Source organism: Sciurus carolinensis, chromosome 3, assembly GCF_902686445.1.
Source record: "Sciurus carolinensis chromosome 3, mSciCar1.2, whole genome shotgun sequence".
NCBI lineage: Eukaryota > Metazoa > Chordata > Mammalia > Rodentia > Sciuridae > Sciurus > Sciurus carolinensis.
The window spans coordinates 112,545,912-112,567,288 of NC_062215.1; the positions used below are offsets into that span (position 1 = coordinate 112,545,912).

At 33.5% G+C, this 21,377-nt stretch overlaps 1 protein-coding gene across 2 annotated transcripts in view; it reads right to left on the minus strand.

Moving 5' to 3' along the window:
- Positions 1-21,377, minus strand: part of Fap (fibroblast activation protein alpha) — a 70,650-nt gene that overhangs the window by 31,186 nt on the left and 18,087 nt on the right. For both annotated transcript variants that reach the window (XM_047545363.1, XM_047545362.1), the window contains exons 6-13: positions 19,672-19,724; positions 16,302-16,374; positions 15,510-15,630; positions 14,475-14,629; positions 12,390-12,493; positions 9,926-10,061; positions 6,326-6,370; positions 63-167 (exon numbers count right to left, since the gene is read on the minus strand). In XM_047545363.1, coding sequence (XP_047401319.1) covers positions 63-167; positions 6,326-6,370; positions 9,926-10,061; positions 12,390-12,493; positions 14,475-14,629; positions 15,510-15,630; positions 16,302-16,374; positions 19,672-19,724 — 792 coding nt within the window. The remainder of the gene's footprint in view (positions 1-62; positions 168-6,325; positions 6,371-9,925; positions 10,062-12,389; positions 12,494-14,474; positions 14,630-15,509; positions 15,631-16,301; positions 16,375-19,671; positions 19,725-21,377) is intronic.

Below are 21,377 nucleotides of genomic sequence, written 5' to 3' on the forward strand. Positions count from 1 at the left end.
GCGTTATTTGAGCAACCTCAAGTGAATGATCTTTGAGGAGATAAATCTTGGAAGGAACGTACCACAGAGTCTTTGATATAGTGAATATGTTTGTAGCCATCCTTGTCGCTAAATATTTTGTAGTATGAAATGGCATCATAGCTGAAAACTGGTGTTGAAACAAAGAACTGAAAGAAATTAACAGAGGTTATGTTCAAAAGACAAACTGAACTAAAACCATAGATTTTATTTTAAAAGCAGTATATGGTCATGTTTGTAGGAATCAGAGTGCCTGACCCACCCCTCAGCCCATCTTCTGTCCCTCACATCTGAAATTTCAGTTTTCCAGATGATAGCTTTTCCAGGGATCCTAATAGGCATTTACGCATGCCAACTACTGCTGGGTGCTACTATATACCTCTGCCTTTACAATGTTTAATTTGATTAAATTTTTATGTTCTGAGATTAACAATCACAAACGAATGCTGATATTTAATGAAACCAAACTTTAAAATGAGATATATGACCAAACTGTGATTCTCATGAAAGCTGACTTGTCTAATGTCAAGCACCTAATGGCAATGCTTGAATAGAGACATTTTAGAGATTAGAATATCATCAAATGCTAGTCACAAATTTTAATGGTAAGGAGAGGAGTGTATACTTGTGAAAAAAATGTTACCCATGATGAGGGAGGTTTACTTCTGGAGCTCAGGAAGCCTGACTTTATTGTCCTAGCTTAATCTTTTCATGGGCACTCTCCTGGGTGCCTGCTGGGAACCACATTATTATATAAGGAATGCCATACACTCAAATGTGCCTTGGAACAGAACTAGCCACACCACAACATCCTACATGGTACAAAAATCCTGCAAATGTCCTCAGACCAAATTACCACCAATAGTATCATGTTTCTCCCATTAAAAAAAAAAAAAATGATTTGCTCCCTGCCCCTGTCATTATTTGGTGAAATGACCATAAATTTGTAAAAGAATTACACAAGAAAAGAGTTACTCTTTATGATACAGAGTAGTTATTTTCCTAAATAATTTAAAACCAGATCTCTCTAGTTGATGTTCCTCCATGTGACAGGAGATCACAATATACAGTATTTTTAGTGCTAAGCCAAGCAAAAAACAATAATAAAATTTCAAAAACACCAGCATCATTTAGCTACAAAAAAATTTTCCTGCTGAGATCTAGTCTAACATCCATTTTTGAGAAAGAAGAGAGCAAAGTAAGTTAGGCTTCTTTAGTGATAGTCCCATATGTAATCTGATTTTGATACCTTTTGATATTATTAATCATTGTTTTTCTTAAAATGATTGTGATCACATGACACTAAAATGCAGCATATTTGATGCTGGAATGAATAGAGTTAGTGTAATAAAATTCTGCTAAAGTTGATTCCTGGGATAAGAGTCTAAGAGGTAATGATAATTGAATGGGTGTATCCTAAGTCCAATTCTGGAGTCCTCAAGAGAGAGGACACAGAAAGACACAGAGTTACAGGAAAGGGACCTAAGTGAGAATAGTAGCAGGATTAAAGGGTGCAGTTGAAAACCAAGGAATTCCATTGCCAGGAGCCATTAGAAGCTGGAAGAAGCAAGGAAGGATTGTTTCTCTCCTGGAGCCATGGGGGGGGCGGGGGCACAGCCCTGTTAACACCTTGACTTCAGACTGTAACCCCCAAAAATATGAGAAAAAAATTCTTTTGTTTTAAGCCGTGAAGCTTGTGTAATTTATTATGGCAGCCTTAGGAAACTAATATAGTATCCTAAGTCTTATCATACTGGCTACTCAATTAAATTAGGAGGATGCTTTCTCCACACTTTGAGTATGTGATGAACCACAGGCTAACACCAACCAACCAATCACGGGCAGCCAGTTCATCACACAGAACCCAATAGGGGTTTCTCAGTTTTGCTCCTGTTTCTGCTCACATTCTTGGGTGGAGCTCTCAGAACCTCTTCTGGTCTCAGGGCTGCCTGATTCATGAATTATTCTTTTCTCAAAGAAACTCTGACAAATTTAATTTGTCTAAATTTTTTCTTTTAATAAATCTAGAACAAAATGGAAAAAGGAATAATGAGAAACTGCTCTCTCCTCATATGAAGGCATTAGGGTTATTAATAACACCAAGCCTGGTAGGGTTTTGCAATTAAATGAAATAATGACCCATGAGACCCAGGAAAAGAAAAGTGATACACAATTTTGTGTATGGAATTTCATTATTATTGGGGTCATTAACAAAATTGTTTTTTTCAGAATGAAGTCTTGTCTCTTAGCCTAAAGATGATATAATTGCTTACCAGTAACCTCTTTATATCTTCTACACTTTTAGTGTGAAAGACAAAAATTGATTCTACATTGTCTTAGTCACTAACATGAAACCTGAGTCACAAAATATTTTAACCCATTTTATACCACTGTCATAAATGAGAAAGACCTACAAAACTTATAGTACATGATGCATAATATAATTATATATAATTATAATAACAATATAATTATACTATAATAAAACATTAATTAATATAATATGTATAACCTATAGATTATTACCCCAACCTTTTTTGATGTTTCTGTATCAATTTTGCTGAAATATTGACAGAGGTGAAAAATTGGGACTTAATGGGTTAAAGTAACATGGTAAACAAACAAACAAACAAACCAAACGAATGTTCTCCACACACTTATAGTGAATTAAGGGACTTTGAAAAGGTTTTGTTCTCTATTAAAGCCTAAAATTTTGCTTTTATGGAAAATTAAAAAAAAATAACAGGGTAAAGTGTTATATTTTAAGATACCAGAATCAGGCAAACAGGAAGAATCTTTCTGTTAAGCAAAGACTGTTATCTTTTCTCTCCTCTGGTTGCACACAGCTGGTTTAGATGATTGGGGTAACTTGGGTGAGGTAAAGAGAGTGTGAAATATTTCCGCTCTCACTGGGCCAGAGTTGGGCCCCTAATGCATTCTGAGTTAAGTGCTCTTTCAGCAAGTCACACCTGGACCTAGATAAGCCACACAGCTGGCTTGTCCGTTTTAACAAGGTCCCTATGCTGGCCTTTTTTTTTTATTATGCTTAGAATTTATGATGAATTGCTCATCTCAATGTGAAGTGCAAAGCCATTTAAACGTTTTACTTGGAAAGTAAGATTATTTACCACCATGTCATATCTTGTCATAGTGGTTAAATGACATAAGGCTGATGCCTAAACTGAGTTCACATTCAGTCTAAAGCACAGGCTTTCCAACACCAAGTAGAAAATTTATTATTTTTAACCAAGAGGTTTTTCCAACAACCTAAAGAAAGTGTAATATGTTCCTTAATTTAATTATTTAAAGATAATTTTATGGTGGCTTTGCAGTTAAGCATTATGCTTCCAGGGCTTGTTCTCCAAATGTAAAGGATAAAATATTAGAAACTTTGGTTAAATTCTCCCCTTTTTGGCCTGTTCTTTACAGGGCAAAAATCAATTTATTTAGAGTGAATTTGTTACTTTTCTCACCAAATACAAAAAAGTACAGTTATTTACCTTAAGACATGAAATGTGTCAGTGCTAGAAAAAGAAAGTGTTAGGCAAAATTCTTAGGCATTTAGGAAACTCATTTGCTAATTCTGTGCCTGCAACCAATAAGTCAGTTACTTTTAGTAAGTCATTTAATGTTGCCTTTTTTTTTTTTTTTTTTTTTTCTCGGTAGTGTTGGGGATTGAACCCAGGGCCGCATGTGTGCTATGCAAGCGTTCTACTTCTGAGCTGCACCTCTAGCCCTGATCTCTCTTTTCTAATTTATAGATGATCTCCTAAAGTCTTTTCATTTTGAATCTCTTTGATAAATTCTAAAGGAATCCCTTCTCTAAAAATGTCTTTAAAAGTTATACTAATATGACTAGACTATATACTTTAAAGATCCAACAAATATTATTTGAGCAAGTGCTGGCAATGTAGTTCAGTGGTAAAGCACTTTCCTAGCATAGTGAGGCCCTGGGTTCAATCCCCAGAAACTCCACTCCCTCAAAAAATAAAATAAAATAAAATATTATTTGAACAAATGTGTAAAGTACATATACATTTCTAGATCTTCTCTGGTTAATTTCATTAAGTCACTAGTTTGAGTAGAGATCAAAGGGAGCTATGCAACATATTATGGCTCTTATAAAAGTTGTGGCCTGACTTTCAAAAGCATGTCAGGATTTATAAGGCAGATACCTTGAGAGGGTGTGAATTTACTCTTAAAAGCTACCAGTGCAAATAATTTTCGACAATTCTTCTTCTGGAATTTAGGTTTACTGATTATTCAATAAATTGTAAGAGATTGACACTAATACATAAGAAAATCAAATTGTTCCCAATAGAATTCCAAAACATTAAAATGTCCTGGCACAAAACCACATGTTCCAGGTAAAGAATTCATTTATTTCCTACATTTAGTTTGGCGTGATTTCTGATTCAATGAAAGGACCTCTCATCTCTCAAAAGACAACACATATACTCCTCCAGGGGTATATAAAAAATATTCCATAAATTTACAAGGCAATTCCTTCTCGCACTCATTCATCTAGCTCCTGTTGGAAAATGTAAGGTTGTTGCAGTATGAACTTCAAAAATTAAGATGTAATTGACCTCAAGACCTTTCAAAAGGCGCATTCTAAAATTTTTCAGTGTTTGGGCACTTCAACATTTCAGAATCAATGTCTGGATAGTATCTTTGAGAAGGTTGTTTGCATCATTGTTGATCTTTTTGTAATCACATCATTCATATTACTTTATTATAAATCTAATAACATTATCATCATGAAGAGCATAAGAATATTTTCAAGCACTCTTTTCCTCATTCTTAACTAGAAATCTTTATAATGGGATTGAATTAGTAGTTTGACTTTCCTCATTCCTCACATTTTCAAATGCTGACCTACATATAACCTTTCTGGAAGGTGAACTTCTGATGATCAAGAAGGTAGACAGTTTAGAGAATACTTTTCTTTCACTGATTATTGCTAAATTTTCCTGTAATAACATAGTAGCGTAGCAAAAAGTGAATTCAAATAGAACTTTTTCACCTTTTAAAATTAATACTACCTCAGAGTGTAGCTACATTACTGTATATTATTAATGAAGTAATAACATACTGGTCCCTAATTAGTAAATAAAACTGAAGTATCTTTCATTAAAGACTAAGCATAAATATAGTAACTTGTAAGACAAAAATCACTGGCTCCAAAAAAGTGTACAACTAAGGATTTTTAATACCTAAAGATTTTTAAATTTCATTTACCTCCCTAGTCACTTTAAGTTAGAATTTTTTAAAGACATGATCTTAGAATTGACTTCCAAATTCTTAACTGTCTTTATATCATGAGTTAACATATTAAATCTGGTCCTAAAAATTTCCTCTTTTACATAATGTGTTCAAATTTCAAAAAGTGACTTCCCCAAACTGAGATGCTAGTTGACGTAAATCATGTATGTGGTGAGTGGCACCATTCAAGCCACATTCACTTATTCTCCACCCTATTTTGTATTCTTTTTATAGGATATAAAGTAAAATTGTTATTTCACTAAAATGTGATTTTTACATTACTAGTCCTCACATATCACCAAAAAAAAAAAAAAAAAAAAAAAAAACCTATCCAAAACTTCTGGATATAAGTAATCACAAATCATAATAAAATATTTCCTATTTGATACCAAGTCATTACTTAAGTGAATATACACATATGAAATTGAGTTCAGTTTATATGAAATTTATTGAGATAGTATGCATTCAACTCACGAGGATTCCTAATGTCTTTATTTTTCCTGAATTAAAATGACTTATAAATATTAAGATGATTTTACCCCATCTGACTAAGATTATATTCTCTTTTTCAAACTGATCAAATACTGATGTATTTGTTTAAGAAATACTATTAGATATAGCAAGGTGTGGTGGTGCATGTCTATAATCCCAGTGACTCAGGAGGCTGAGACAGGAGGATGGCAAGTTGAAGACCAGTCTCAGCAACTTCGCAAGACCCGCAGCAACTTAGTGAGACCCAGTTTCAAATTAAAAGTAAAAAGAGCTGGGGATGTAGTTCAGTGGTAAAGTGCCCCTGTGTTAAATCCCCCGTAACCAACAAACAAAGAATATATATTTTATATATATATATACATATATAATATAAATATAAAATAAAAATAATAACAATAAATAAAAATAATAAGTACTAAATAAAATAAAAAACTTCTTTTTTATATTGAAATCAAATAGTGCCAGCTTGGGAACATTGGAAAGAGTCCTTTGATATTTGAGAATCTGTCAAGTGTCACTAAAATATATGGAAAAGATAGCAAAATCATACTCCACCAGCCCATCCAGTTCTGCTTTCTTCTATATGTTCCTGGTTCTGAAAGACAAAAGATCACATCAAACATGGTATTAGCAGAACAATTTTTTCCTAAATATAATCTGGACATTTGGAACCAGTTAAACTCCTTGGCAGAGAGCTTATGCTTATGGCTAGTCAACTAACTTCAATATTGAGTTTAACAAGATCCAATTAAAAATCTTACATAACAGTGCTGCTGTACGCACATGGGTAATTTGCCCACTGGATCTAATTTCAGATCTTTATTCTGGTTAAATCTTCTATAAAGTGGTGCCTTAAAATTATCAAACTTTTATGGAGGTCCAGCATAGTGCAAGCACTTGGATTAGTGTAGGGGAAAAGGAAATTCATAGTGGAGATTAAACTCTTTTCTTAGTCTTATAAAGTCACAAGGTATTTTAAAATTTGCACTGAATCTTATTTTGGTTTATGTTTTAGCATAACACTATTGTTCATTTATTAAACAAATATTTAGTAATTCTAAAAGGATGAATAGTCTTTTCTAGACAAATAATTAGAGAAAGAACAACAAATAGCATTGAGACCAGATTGGATTAGTTACTCTAAGTAGTTCAATATGACTCAGAAGAAGGTGACTACAGGGGAGAATTAGTTACAAGATGAGGGAGGATGCATAAGTATCAGCAAGCTCTTGAGCAATTTTTATGCCATCTTAAAGTTTGAATTTCTCTTGTAAATAAATCCTTTTGAAAGTCTTCAAAACCACCATTTGGAAAATGTAATTTTGAACATGATAAAGAGAATGGGTTAGAAATAGGTAAGATTGAAGGAGGCAGAGGGACCAACTGGTATGCTGTAGTAATGTTTGGGAAAAGAATGATAAAGAACCAAATGAAGGTCTTGGTACTGAGGATGAAGTAGAGAAAATGTAGACACAGCTATTTAAAAGTTGCAATCTTTATAAATAAGTCTGGCAAATAGTAACAGAAACCTGATGTGGATACAATTACCCAAAGAGAATTTTTGAGATAGAAGCAGCAGGATAATTAGCAGCTATTTCTTCCTTTGGGAGGGCTATAAGTAATTTTATATTTTCCAGTCTCCCTTGCAGTTGGATGTGGTCATGTGATATGTTGTAGCCAATGGTGTGTGAGCAGAAATTAGTAAGGCTACTTCTAGATCTAACCAAAAAAAAAAAAAAAAAAAAATGACTTATTCATGATCCTTCATTCTTTTCTTAATCCTCTGTCTGGATCTTATGTTCAATTTTAATAACTTTGGATTAGTATTGAAAACCACAAATGAAGCTAGCAGAAATGCCAGTCATCTGGGTTCCTGAATGATTTTATGAGCAGAATACCCCCTCTACCAGTCCTTTCCACATTCCTCTTACCTGAACTCACTATTTGATGGTTACATGAATATGAAATAAACTTCTTTATTAACCTACTGAATTATTGAAGGTGGTTGTTTTGTTACAACAGCCCATCTTGCAAATACATTAAGTTAGAGAATAAGATGTCTAGAGAAGTCAGCAGAGCTAGAAAAGAGAAGAGTAGTTAACAAACTAGGAGAACCATGAGAGGATGTGCTGTCAAAAAAAGGCATGGGAATAATCAATTTTAACAACAGTTGGATTTTCTCCTATAGGGAGAGGCCAGTGCCTCAGAGAGAATAAAAGAGTAAGGTTTGAAAAACTAGTGAAAGTTTTTTGATTCTTTGTTTTTAGTCATAAAGATAAACTTGATTTTAATCCCCTTTTGGCAAGAGAATTACACAAATGGTATGAATCTACATCGTGCACAACCATAGAAACGAGATGATGTACTCCATTTGTGTACAATGAATCAAAATGCAGTCTGTAAAAACTAAAAAAAAATAAATAATATGGATGTTACTTTCTCAAACCATAAATTTCTTAACATATCTCACAATTATAGCTACAAGTATCTAATGCCAGTTTCTTTTGATTCTTTGTTTTATGTATAGCTCTGAAAATCGATAAATTATTGATAGATCTTCTAACCTTAAATATTATTGGTTTTCAAACCCCAAACACATGTCAGTCACTGTTTTCAAACCTGAAAAAGGGTTGTATGTATTTATCAGAGTATTCTGAAGTAGATATTGTTTAGAAATCCTATGGTTATTCAGTTATGGTATTTTCAATGTAATCACATTTCTGGCTATAATGTTTCTATTCCAGGGACGATCATACTTCATTGGATGAGCATCTTTGATGTTCTGTCAATTTAGGTTAATGTTATCTCAGATTTTGATAAATTAGAATTTCAGATTCCAAAGCAATTCCAGTTTTTAACTAAAGATATTAATTAGTTAAAATTATCTCTAAATAATAAATCTCACAGCTTTCAAGCTAACGAAATTAAAATGGTAGTTCCTAATCACTAGATTTAGTGAGTGTTGAAGATATTTTCAACCAAAGTTGACTATTCAGTCCAATGGTTTCCAGTCATCTAGTATAATTCAAGTCAGTTTATTTGCTTGTTTATTTATTTATATTTTTGCCTTTGAGAGTGCAATAAAGCCAAATCTTTCTGCTTTGTATTATCCAAATATAAATAAAATAAAAATAAGCTAGCGTAGTACATCAAAATCAGCCAAATCTCTTTCAGACACAGTAATAATTTAAAAGATATTTTTAGCCTGAGTATATTGACTATTGCAACCCTAATACATTTTCAAATGCAGTCATATGACTTTTTCATTGTAAAACATATTATCCTAATTTCTAGATAGAATTTAATGATTTTTTTATGATTGCTCTGTGCTTTTCTTCTTACTTATAAAGTAGCTTTATTCTCTATTTGGTTAATGAAACATTTCTTCATAATTAGAAATCTCATGAAATGAACCCATCAAATTTCCTATTTAAAGAAAGCATTTTGAATTTCATAGTATTTAATAAGAGTACTTAAGAACCAGCATATTTTAAAACTTTTAGATTGGTAATATAGCTTCTGACTCATTCATGTCAACAGATTATGTTTGGATCTGAGCAATGAAAACAATAAATCTCAGTAATAAACCTGTCTCTAATTTTCAAGGTCCTCCCTTTAAGTGTGGGGCACTCCCTTAAGATAGATGGATAATAGGATAATTTGATCTAATATTTCATGTCATGTTCTCAGATATCCACCTTTGATTTAAAATGGGGATGTCTGGCTTTCTTAATATTCATTTCTTTTGGATTTTCTACTTTTTAATTTTGACATCGAATAGAACATACCCCAATTGCATTTCTTCTCTCTTTCTCTTACCTAAAACACATCATTTTCCCTAGTAGAAACATTATATGTTTTTATCTTCTTTATTTTGCTTTTGTTGGCTGTTAGTCTTTAAATTTCAAAAAGGATGGATGATCATCATAATTGAAAACCAAATACCAGATTTTCCCAGGGTCAAATAAATTTTCTCATTTTTTCATTGAGAAAACAAATCCATTTAATAGCAACAATCAACTCGTGAGTACAGAGTACATTTTTGCCAAGCATCTTCAGTTCAGTGCAGAAATTGTCTTTATACATAACATGTTAGCTATAGGTGCTCTCATCCTCAAAAATATGTATCTCTAGCTTTAATATACTTTACCTTTGGACAATCCCATATCTGCCAGTCTTCCCTGAAATCACATATAGACAAGACAGACACATTCTGGACCCTTTTTAGCCATTGCAAACATATTCGTTCATCAGTAACCCATGTCAGCCAACTGAAATAATAATCACTGCAAATAAATCAAAACAGATAAGTCACAACTATAAACACATATTGCATTTAAATAATTTCTTATTTTATGTTTTCTAAAGAATATATTTTATATTTTATTATTATGGAATATTTGTTCAGTAGAAAAAGAAGATAAAACTTTTCTTTCTCTGGAAAGAATTTTAAGTGTATCTGCTGACTTTTAAAAAATATCTTTGAGAGTTTATTCATCTAATAAAATTGTTGCACTTGAGTCTTTTCTCCATTCTGGGATAGTCACATCTTAGTCAATAATTTAAGACATAAGGCCAAAGCTACTGCTCTGTCTAGAATGGAGAAAAGCACCAAACTTGGTATTTTGTGCAAGGAAACACAACTTTTCACTATCTATTTAGTGGAGGAAGGACTGTATAGAGGGAAAAGAGGGGTGGGAGGGGTGGGGGGGAAGGGGAAAAAAATAACAGAATGAATCAAACAACATTACCCTATGTAAATTTATGATTACACAAATGGTATGCCTTTACGCCATGTACAAACAGAGAAACAACATGTATCCCATTTGTTTACAATAATAAAAAAAAAAAGAAGAAGAAAAAGAAAACTCCCCCCCCCCCCAAAAAAAAAGAAAGCCAAATACAGTGACAAAACCAGTTTTGTCTGGAGGTGGTTTTTTTTTTTTGGAACCAGAGTATTAGCTGTGATAAGAGGTATTAAAATTTGGGTTAATATAATAACCAGATGTTATACATGAAATAACTAAATTAGTGTGTGGTACATACTAGATGGCAGCAAAGATTACTTGACTGTGAAGAAGATTTGTAAATAAGGGAATTTCGATGTAAAGAGAATCAGAGCCAGCACAGCGGTGCGTGTCTATATCCCCAGCAACTCAGGAGGCTGAGGCAGAATGAGTGCAATTTTGAGGCCAGTCTGGACAATTTTGTGAGACCCTGTCTTAAAATAAAAAATAAAATGGACTGGGGATATAGCTCAGTGGTAGAGTGCCCCTGGATTCAATCCCTGGTACCATATTAAGTTAATAAATAAAATAACAATGAAATGAAATGAACCACAGAATTTTGGAATCTTCCATAGAACTGAAAGGAGTTTGGGGTTCAAATTCTGTCTTTATGTCCTCTTAGTTACATAACTTCAGGTCAATTATTTAACCATTCTGTGTTTTTGTTTCTATATGAAGTGGAAACAATATTATCAAATTTAAATCTGTAAAGATTAGTTAAAATTTGTTAAGGTGCTTGAGGACTATGCCTGCTAAATAATAACTGTTCAAAATAATAATAAGAAACGAGTCATTGCTGTTATATTGTCAATATTTTACAGATGTTCAGACGAGTCTCTTAACTCTTTATATGGTGCTATTTCTACCATTCCATTTCCCACCTAAGGAGAGTGACACTTTTTAAAAAAATGAAATATTCAGACACATTTCCATCAACTAAATTGGGGTGAGGAAGAGCAGATAGTTTGAAAAGTTAAAGTTGTTTTTAGTACCTAAGAGTAAATTCATTTGTTAAGTCCCAGCAATGGCCTCCAACGTGGTTCCTTTCTAGGACAGGGATCAATCATTAGGCCCCAGTTGATTCTCCTTCATAAGGTTAGAGAAACCAAAGCCTGGGTCTTCTAGGCATGGGGAAGTGGTAAGGAGGATGTGGGGACTCTTTCCCTTACCATCTCAACAAAAAAGATCACAGAGGACCAATTGTGGGACTGGGCGGTTGCTGTAGTCAGGCCTAAACAGAGAAGATCTATCTACATGAGGTATCTTGCTGGGGAAGTGAGAATACTTCGCTTTCCCATCTGTCTATAGGTAATCTCCAAGTAGATAATTCTAGCATTAGAAAATTGAAAAGAGATTATCTTTCCTAGCAAAAAAATAAAATAAAATAAAATAAATTTTAAAATCCTTAGATTTGGAGAGGGTTGGTCTATCGTTTCTTGTTTGTCATGCACATGTGATGCACATAGATCTATAAACCTTCACTTGAGAGAAACTAAACCAGACTTGAAGAAGCCTGAGTCTGAGGACATACATGAATTTTACTATCTTCTTTTTGGTCCCAAGCTGACAGCTGTATGTCTGAGGAAAGCTTCATATAGGTTGATCATTGTAGCCACTTTCATAAGTGTGAAAGTGCTACTTTTTAAAAACCAATTTAAGAAACTTATTTATGATTTTTAATTTGGAATATATTTTGTGTGCTGATTTTATTTTTTGAGCTTATAGCATGCACATTCATAAACTCCCTTGAAAACAACTATAAACCCTGATTAAGAAGTTTCTACATGATGAAATTCAGTTGAAATTCAGGAATCTGAAATTAATCACCTCGAGGCTATCATTGCTGGAACTGGCACTTCCCTGGGACCCACATGCTGAGGGTAAGTGGTGTCAATAATAAATATCCGGACAACAGGATTCTTAGCCCCAGCCTGCCAAGAAAATGGAAATATATAAGTTCATAAAATTCCACTTATCATGAACATTTTAAAGACACTTTAAAATGAATTTAGGAAGGAATTTAGATACATTTTTATAACCTAATAAAGTTAAGTATATTATGTTACATTTATTCTGTTTATAGTATGACCAAGAGTTTCATTTCAATTTTATTTTCAGGGCAGTTACAAATGTTGTCAACCAAGAGTAAGAACACACATTTTAAGTGCTTAATGAAAGAGCTTCAATTTATAGTAGAAAATGTTTGGGATATGAAAATTTTCAATCCATATTCCCTTTTCTGATTTTCAAGATAGTTCTTTCATTAAAACAGTCATATATCTGTGTGCTAAGGGGAGTAAGAAGATTGGTTTGTTAGGATAGTGAAAAGAAATAAATGAAACATACTTTTTGCTTGTGCCATGTAATTTGGATTAGGACAGTAACCAAATGCTCAGTCTCCTAGCTGCTTGTATTACTACTGTTAGCATCCCAAAAGATTAGGAAAATTCCACTTCCAAATAAAGTGTCCATGGGATTTACACTTTTCTTGTTTTGTACTTCCTATGTTATGGCATGCCTACAATTTACATGACAGTATAGCTCATGCCTAGACAGCTTCTTAGAATTCCTGTTATTTTACTGCAGAGGAAGAGACTCTTCCAGTTATAATAAAATGTAAATCCACAAAGTTTAGGTACACAGTGTTCCATGACCCAGTGCTGATTGCATTCCTCTAGAGAACTGTTTAGTCTTTCCTAGGACCTCCTAGATGTGGCTGGGAGATCCTTGATTCTTTGGGATTTTCCCATCTCTCTCTCCAATGCTAGATGTTTCAGCAACTCCAGGCTTCAAAGGAAGATGAGAATGTGGGTCCAAAATTCCTAGTTAGTATCAGTCACTCCTCAGTTCTGAGTTTCCTGATCTTTTTTCACTCCCATAAACTCAAAGACTTAAGTTCTTTTGTGTCTTAGATCCCAAATATTCGATTTCTCACTTCCAAACATTTCCAACTTTCTACGTAGCCCTTGAGGGGTCTCCTATCTAAACACTCATTTCCTATCTACTGATCTCTTAAAAATTACTTATAATATAAACATGATACTATCTGCAATTCTATTTTTCTCTGTTGCATCTTTGTCTTGCTTCTGAGTTCACTTGTGCAGATCCACATCTATCATTTTGCACAAACAGGGACCCACTGGGTCCATCCATGATAGTGTTCTTCCTGGCAAGTAAAAACAATAGGCAGAAGACAAAAGCCCCACATCCTAAAATCATACCCAATTCTTCATGCAAGAGGTGAATTTGTGTTTGATTTCTCTTAGATTTTCCTTTTAAATTGAAATTAGGGTACAATGCCTTTTCACTGTGACTTGGCTATTCTGTTGTATACTCAGGTCCTTTTTCTGTAGTCATGGACCTGAACAGAAGGAATGCACGATAATAACTCTAGAATGTTCATTATGCAAGAAACTCTGAACTTACCCCAGTTTAGTTCTTTTATTTCCTTGAAGAAGAAACTGAGGTTCACAAAAAAACACCGTAACCCATGCTTGCTTCTACCTGACAGAAACATCAAATTCCAACATTCACATTTCCCATTCTAGTTTGCATTTACATGAGAATTCAAGAGGGAAATGCAAAACAGAACTTTACCCTGAATTTGGAACTTGAAATATGAAAAAAAAAAAACATTAAAATTAAGTTAAGCTTGTTTTTCCTCCATGATCTAGACCATATGTTTCTCAAAGATTCTGCAATGGATTTTGCAAAGACTATTTCATCCAGCACAACCAGATGTCCAAAGCAACAGATGTCCACATCAACAATAGAGCATAGCACAATGTTTGCCTTACAATGCACAAGGACAAGAAGCTCTCTGAACATGTTGATCCCACCTCCACTCATGGTAATGACTGCTCATTTTGACACCAAGGAAATGAAGGCATCTGCTAAAAGTAGTCAACATACCTTTGGGTATGGAATATTTATTGTTCTAGGATACTGCTCATCACCATAATAAGAATAGGCAATAACTGGTATATCTGTATCATTAAATTCCGCATATGCCAAAAATTTTCCATTAGGAGACCACCAGAGAGCATATTTTGTAGCAAGCATTTCCTCTGAAAAATAAGCACTAGCATATTAATTACAATTACATCTTATGAATAAAATCATTGCAATCAGTTCCAAATAGTTATTTATGGACTGAATATGACATGACATACTTCGTCATATTTATTTTTACAAAAATAAATAGTATGAATTAAGAGGAACAGTTTAAACTTACATGCCATATTAAATATGAATTAGTCTTGTTAGCAACTGACATTAATGAGAAGTGAAATTTTAAAAATAAATTATAAACATATTAGTAATAATTAATTTTTCCCTTTAGGGCAGCTTTTGGCTTTTATAGTAACCTAAAGTTGCTCAAACAGGGAGATCTGTAATTTTACTAGGAAGGATATGTAGCCATTGAGAGTTGAGTTTTTATCCTGGAATTTTTAAAAAATGGGGTTGATGACATTATATTTTTTATATATACATAAATTTGATAAAGGCAGGGATTAGATACCTTTTAAGTTTCAATTAAGTGCTGATTCTACATGATCTAGAATAGGGACAAAACTCAAGAGAGTATAAAAAGCTAAGAATATTTTCTCACAAAATAACACAGTTATTTAGTTTTGGGGGGAAAAGGCTTTCTTTTTTAAGAAAATGCAAACATTAGAAGATTTACACAGTACCTAAGGACTAAATACTTCTTGGGATATAAATCATTACTACTACTTTGTAATAATGTTCATGAAAATAAATTTTACCGGTCTTTTGATAACAAGATTTTGTTCTTTTCAAATATGCATATCCTGTTCATAACTTAATAACAGCTTTCAGAAATGAAACAACTTATCAAAATAAGATGCTTAATCTTGCTGAATGCATAAAATGGCTTTCAATTAAAGCCTAAAACAGCAACAGTAGAAAAAGAATACAGCTTACCTTCATAAACCCAGTCTGGGATTCCATTAAATATTTTATTTTCTCTTCCATTATATGTTATTTGGAAAGGTGGGTCTCCTGGTCTTTGTTTCAAATAGATGTTGTTTTGGTAGACATATGCCTGGAAGTGGTGGTAAGTTAGTCAATAGAGAAATTTCCTAACAAATACAGTAAAGGCTATAGATTTGTTTTAATTATTCACTAATACCTTTATAAAGAGTGGTAATTCAAATACAAAAGACTCCCAATAAAAATATTTCAATAGGTTAAAAACCTCAACAATTAACCCACATTAACATTGATTATGATTTTAAAAATCTACATCAAATAAAGTCTACTATTATACTAGTTTTTTATTACCCAAATAAGTAGTTATGCATATTGACAAGAAGTCAAATAAACTCTGAATATTAATAGCTAGCCAGATCTAATCTTTATTTAGAGTCCTTAAATAAGAGCTTGGACAAAATTTCATGTTGTCTGAAGCTAGTCTGGGAAACTTGTGAAAACCATATTTTTCCTGAGTTTTCTGGCACAACGCATTCTGGCTGAGTATAAGGATAAAGTTTTTGACTGCGATATTTAAAGAAGTCTATCCATGAGCTTGAGATTTTGCGGAATTCTCAGATGGGTTTCAATTTATCCAAACTCTTCCCGTTTTTAACCACTAAAATAGTCATGAATGTATTTTTTTTCTTTTTCCGTTTAGGCAGGGAAATTTAACAAAGGCCAAAATCAAATGGCTCCTCTTTTATTTAAATGATTAAACACTTCTATAATTTAAACACTTACTAATTTACTCCCAACAGGCGACCAGCATAAATACTGAATTGGACGAGGAAGCTCATATCCTTTTACAAATTCTCTAGAAAGAAATGAAGAAAAAAATAAAGAAACACAAGATACTTTGCAGTTCAATGCAAAAACAACAACAAAAACCCCTGTAAAAACAGGAGAATATAACAAATCATAAAAAGGAAGGACAATTCTAAAAAATGTCTCTGTGACTGGAGAAGTGGGTGCTGGATGCCTCCTTCCACTAGTTACTTATAAGTCACTTAACTTTCCTGAGTCTCAGTTTTCAGACCTTTATAGTGAGGTAAATGGATGATAGATTTATGGACTGTAGGGATATCCCTAGAAATTATCCGATAGAATCCGTTTGTTTTATAGAAGATAGTTGAGAGGTTTAGAGCAATGATATGACTTTTTAAGATCACATTGCTAGTTTTTGGCAGACCCCAAATTAAACTCAAGTCTTTTAACCCCTGAGACTGTAAAATTTGCACACACCAGATTAAGATGGTGGCTGAAGTGCCTTCCAACTCTGAAATTCTATAATTGTGCTGAAGTTTAATATGTGCTCTTCCACATTCTCATTCACAACCCCCATCTCTGTGAATGCATATGCATTTCAAATTTTTGAAAATAAGATGCCATTTGACAATCTCCCCAGGGATCTGACTTGAAATCAGAAAAGGAAAGGAACATCTGATCTCAAGCTAAACTGAAAAACAGATCTTATACTGGGCAGTATGCCTTAAGCTTGCAAAGTTCTCCACCCATGGAGAATATTCTATTGGCCAAAAATCTCACTTCGATGTTTAGAGTCACTCTGCAAGTACTCAATTGAGTTGCTTGTATTGTGGAACTTTCACAGTTCTTCAGCAAGGATACATTCAGATTTTTATGTTAGAGAGTCATAGGATGCCATGTTTAAGTTAACCTTCTGGAAGATTGTATTAATAGTTTCATCAAGACAGTTTTTGTGGAACAACACAGCAAGACCTACCTCCAAAGTCTAATTTGAGAAGCCTCGAGAAAGACTCCCTGCTCCTTCCTCCATAAATCTCTCTAACCTGGACCTGATACACACCTGATATTTCTTCCTTTCCTATTCTCTGAATTCTTAGACACCTGTGAAGACCTGTAGCACATATTAGCTTTATTTAACTTATTAGTTCATGCAGTATGATACCTAGAAAGCAATGAGGGGATATGGCACGGTTTGATAGGAAAAATCTCTTACCTTGGAGAAAGGTAACCATGGGTGTTGCAGTGGGAAACCTGGCCACTAGAGGGCAGAATTTGAGCACCTCACCTCGGGAGGAGTGGAAAAAATTGAAAGAGATGGGAGGACAGGATCAGGGAATGACTGAGAGAGGACATTCTCCTGGTTTGCAACTCTGTTTCCAGTCAGTATTCATATTATCTTTGACACTGTAACACTGACTTAGTTTTTGTACCAGGTGGAATTAGTCAATGGGATTACACAGATAGCACCAAGCTGAAAATCTCAGTGAACATTTTTTCATGATGAGTTAGTCACCACAGCTGCCATTTTGAGTCACTAATGGTAGGAAAGAAGGAGGATGAGGGTACTTTACAAAGGCTTTCATCTCCTAGATATTCCTTATCTAGCTTGAAACTAGAACCATGTTAATTTTCTTTGTGATAGAGAAAGTCTCTGGGGGTCTGAAAGAGGTTTGGAATTAGTGGCATTCAGTCATATCTTGAATCTTAACTAATTTTTCATCCTTCACTCATCTTATACTGTATTCACCTGATCAGAGAAAAAAAAAAAGCCTGAAACTTAGTTGTGCAGAAAAGAGAAAACAAACAGTGTTTAATTACATTCACTGCAGACAAGCTAAATATTTAATGATTTTAGATTTTAAAGTTTATACAAGTCATAATTAAAATATTAATACTGTCATTTTTCTTTGGAATCCTTTCAAATGTGGTAAACTTCAACATAGAGAATTCCAAAAATGATTAAAAGAAAAGCACAGGCATGAATAAAGACTTAAGAATTTGTACTGAAAGACTGATTCTCACCTCACTGTTCTAAAGGTTTCTTGAGAGCAAATTTATTGGATCTCTTGTATGTTTATAATATGTTAAGTATTCAGCAAATATTTCTTGAATGTGGTGATGATGTGGATAAAGAGAAGAGAAAGACTCAGAATCCATTATGTTTTTGGAGTCTACTTAAGAAGTGGCTCCTATTTCCTAATTGACATTTTAAGAAGATCAGATACTCTTCTGAATATTTAAAAGAAACAGATAGTTATTTTTTTTAAATGTGTTCTTGACAGACAAAAGGGGAAACAGACTAGAAGATTTTTTTCAATGCCTCTTCAAGCCATATAATTATTATTACCTTTTATATAACAGAAAAGAGGGTATCGGTATCACATTAAGATGAGTAACTGAACCAATTCATTGTCCACACCCAGCCAGAGTGATTTTTCTAAAAGGCAAATCTGATCATGTCATTTCCCATTTAAAATCCTTCAGTGATTTCCTATTGTCATCAGAAAGAGATCTAAACGCTTTTCAGTGGTTTCCTCATTATAATTTGGCCTGTGCCTCTTGGACTCAACTCTCTTTCAACCTTACACAACCCTTCCTGGTAAGCAGGTCCCTCCTCCAGTTTCAGCTAAATTGACATACCTTGGGTTTCCTGCAATTCCATGTCCAATCTCCCTTTTGGACCTTTATATCTTCTTTTGCTTGGAATTTTGTCTCTCAGTTCTCACCTACCTGTACATTCATTTAATTTTTTTCTTTTAAATAATAACTATTTCAAATAGTTAAAACATACATAAAAATAAAGAAAATGATGTGATACATCATTCATCATTACATATTATCTAAGTTTAGGAAAATATTTAATGTTTTAAATATTAATGAACATTTTGTCACTTTTGAAATAATTATTTTTGCCATTTTATAATCATTAATTTTTATATCAATTCATGGAATATGTTGGCCACAACAAATGCTGCCTCCTCTCCCTCCCACCTCCCTTCAATGAAATAGCCACTCTCCTGAAAATAGTATCTCATTCCCATGCATGTTTTTGTCCTTTGACTACATATGTTTATTTCCATAAATAGTACATCCATAATTTTCTCTTTGAAAGCAGGAAAACCAAAATTATATTGTGCAAAAAATACAAAATAGTAGTCAAATAAAAAAGGTGAATATCTCATAGAAATATTTCCTTGAAATTTTCAGTTTTATGGGTTCACATCTATGGTAAAAAAGTAAGACATTGAAGTCAGTAATAATAGTATATCATGTCAATTTCAAACTGGAGATGAAATGGAAAATTCTGGATATTAAATGGTGTTAGTAAGTAGTGGCAATGTTTTACCCATTTCTAAGGTCGTAGATGTGATATGTTGCTGTGTAAGAGTATCTCCAAAGCTGTCAGAAAGAAGAGAGATGAAGACAGATTACAATTTTTAAAAGGCTCATGTCAATAATGTATAATCACAAAGCATCCCATTCAAAGTTCAGAGTTACAAAATTACTGTTTGCACAAGGAACTATGAAGGATGTTTTACCTCCAAATCAAGACTTCATTTAAAGAGTCTTCTTGCAGACTTTGCAAGCTTGTCTAAGTTCCAGAACCAATCTCAGCAGTGATTCAACTTTCATTCCACAAAAAGCATATCCAGATCATTTCTTAATATAAAAAGCTTATCTTCCCTGTAATCCCAGCAGCTTGGGAGGCTGAGGGAGGAGGATCATGCATTCAAAGCCATCCTCAGCAACTTAGCGAGGCCCTAAGCAACTCAGCTAGACTCTGTCTCTAAATAAAATATAAAAAAGGGCTGGGGATGTAGCTCAGTGGTTAAGTACTCCTGGGTTCAATCCCCAGTATGAGTGGTGGGGGGGGGATTCATCTCTGACACACTTTATCCTATGAATTTTCCCTTCTGGTTTATGTGGATTGAAGCAAAACCATTATGATTTTCATAGCCCATAGGGATTGTCCTGCACCTTGGTAAAAATAATTATACCTTTTGTGGAGAATTTCATTCAAAATATTCTCCTGTTGAAAACTGCTTGACTTTAATTAAGTACAGTTTTCTACATAATAGAAGTTGAAAAAATAAATGGGAGAGATTTATCTTAAAATTCCTCCTGAACAAAGCTGCTCCTTTTTTAAAGTATGCTTGTGCTGAGGTTAGTGATTGTTGATGATGCAAACACTTTTTTTTTTTTGATTCTGTTTCTTAAAGAGATTTCAAACTCTTGAAAAGGAGTTCAATTTGGTTGAAGTATGTCTTCCTTTTCTAAAAAAATTTATTTATGCATTATAAAATTTTGAGACAGGTTCTCACTAAATTACCCAGGCTGCCTCAAACTTGCAGTCCTCCCATTTCAGCCTCCCAGGTAGCTGGGATTTCAGGGTTGTGCCTCCATACCCAGCTGAAGCATATCTTTTTGAAGACTTGATTCCCAGGACCTGGGTCATTGCAAAATGATCAATGATCAAAATGGTTGTCAAAACAAAAGGTTCTTGATGTGAAAGTAACTATTAGAAATCTAGTTTGATAATAAATTACTTTTCACTTTTGTCAGTATATGGAGAAAAAAATAAAAGGATCACCTTCCACTCTTACTTCATTCAGGAAGGAGAAATTAAGTAATAGTTAATCATTTAAAACAGATTTAAACCCTGACCTAGTACTGAATATATATTATAGTGTTTGAGCACATCACCAAAATCTACAACTTGATTTTTCCATTTTCAATTATAATAAATTGTCATGAGGTTTAACTACATGAGAATTAACTAATGGTTTATGATATGAAACAGCTTTAGAAATACAAGATAAATTTCCCCTTTCTGATGGATATCAGTGCTCCCAAATGAAGTGTTTTTCTCCAGAGGAAAGTGGCTTGCACTACATGATGATAACCCAACCAGAAGGCCCAATTCTAAATTATTTGCCTGTTTTAGTCATTCTTTGAAAGACTTATTTACTTCTTGAATACTTGTGATGAAGACAGGTTCTTGTTTTCTTTCACTTTTATAAACTAACCAGTAGATTAACAGGGGATATAATC